Source organism: Pinus tabuliformis, chromosome 3_2 (genome assembly GCF_031772625.1).
Source record: "Pinus tabuliformis cultivar Carrire ecotype Pingquan chromosome 3_2, CPIR1, whole genome shotgun sequence".
NCBI lineage: Eukaryota > Viridiplantae > Streptophyta > Pinopsida > Pinales > Pinaceae > Pinus > Pinus tabuliformis.
Window position 1 is genome coordinate 281,395,662 of NC_142302.1, and position 1,751 is coordinate 281,397,412.

Genomic DNA, 1,751 nt, shown 5'->3' on the forward strand with positions numbered 1-1,751 from the left:
AATTTATCCTTGCAGTTTCCATGTCCGTGATAGCATTTTTGATGTTTACTGATATTGATTTCTCACTATTTTATCCTATAATTCATTATATATATATACAAACCCAATGGAAAACCTCATCCAAACCTCATCAAAAAATTCAAACTCAAACTGAACCTAATCATTTCCGAACTTGAACCATGTGACATTGACGACAGAAGTACCGCTATTAGAGTATAGAGGCCTTGCACAAATAAAAACATGGTTAAGTAGTTTGGATATGGAAGGTCATTATGCTTCCCTTGGTCACAAAAAGCTGGAAGAAATTCAACAAAATAAGGTAGCAGATGTATCTTAGAAAGCTTCTGCAGGAGTGAATCCTAGGAACTTGAATGTATCAGAGCTCCATAAAACTAGCAGTGGGGTTGAGGAAACTATACATTGGATCAGTAATCAATGCAATGAAATATATTTCTAGCCTTTATTATCATATACAAGGAAATTAGAATATGATATTAGAGAGCAATAACAACCAAATAAAAGCTTTGCCTAAGGGTTGGAGACACTAGAAACATAGTGGGATGCATTTGAGAAACAATTAAATAACATGGAAGAGATTGAGTTGCCATCATTAAAGAAAGCTCTATAAGATGCCTCTTGGGAGACGGATACTGCAATTACAACGAGGGAGGGTCTATCAACACAACTTCGAGCAGTAAAAAGGCATTTGAGGAAATTTGAGGGAGAACAATATAAGGCTAAGGAATATGTAGTTGTTGTGAGAGCATAATCAAATATCCTACAATGATAAGACAAGCAACATTAGAATAGTGGCATCCTATTATCTTCTATTACCATGGAACACTTGAGAGCAATGTAACAGGAAATGACCAACATTAAGGTTGAACTACAGACAACTGTATGATAGAGGCAAGAGAAGCAACATAAACTATCTGTGGAGAAAGAGCACTTGAATTTGCTTATGAAAAAGAAGTAACAACTTGAAGAGAAAATTCTTGCGACCATTGTGAAAATTTTAGATATTCAGACCTATTTACATGGTTCACTAGACAAGATTGAGTTTCTCCAACTGAAATCACAGCTTCACCAAGATGAATTAAACCATAGGAATCAACATTATGAACTAGTTCTTGTTCATAACAATTCTCTATTTGAGATTGATTACCCACAACAACCAGCACATTATCAGTTTGACAATGCCACTTCACGAGCAGATTCAAAAGAAGATGAAGTTTTGCTTGAACTTGTCAAGCCCATCATCAGACCTTTGGAAGAAATTACAACAATAAGCATAAAACTAGTATTGGATATGAAACATATGTGACCTTTCACATTCCAGAATACTCTAAACCAATCCAATTTTAGAGTGTTAGGTTTCTCTAGGACAAGTCATCTTCACTTGCTCCATATCCACTTCAGATTATCAAATGCCAACATTGTGATCAAGTTGGCCACATCAAAGATCAAGCTTTTATCTTCACCTTTGTGAGAATTTTGGAAAACACACTTATCACTTAGAAAAATGTTCCAGACACAAGGATTTTGTAAAAGAAACTATTCACTTTGGATGGATCGGTTCTTGGCAATGGTCTTCAAAAACCAAGAAGATAAAACAAAGTTCACTTTTGAGTATGGACATGTCTTGCGATAGAGAGATCTTCATCTTCTCACCTTGTATTTGATAAGGGGATTGATAGTCAGCTATTAGTTTTGAAGTTATACCAAAGGAGTTTGAGCTATAACATGAAACA

The 1,751-nt window shown here is 35.1% G+C and overlaps 1 protein-coding gene across 1 annotated transcript; it reads left to right on the forward strand.

Moving 5' to 3' along the window:
• Nucleotides 1–259: 259 nt before the first annotated feature.
• Nucleotides 260–769, forward strand: LOC149180723 (uncharacterized). The gene is made up of 2 exons (XM_089413969.1): nucleotides 260–328; nucleotides 644–769. Exons 1-2 carry the CDS (start codon nucleotides 260–262, stop codon nucleotides 767–769), a joined length of 195 nt encoding a protein of 64 aa, XP_089270095.1.
• Nucleotides 770–1,751: the final 982 nt, after the last annotated feature.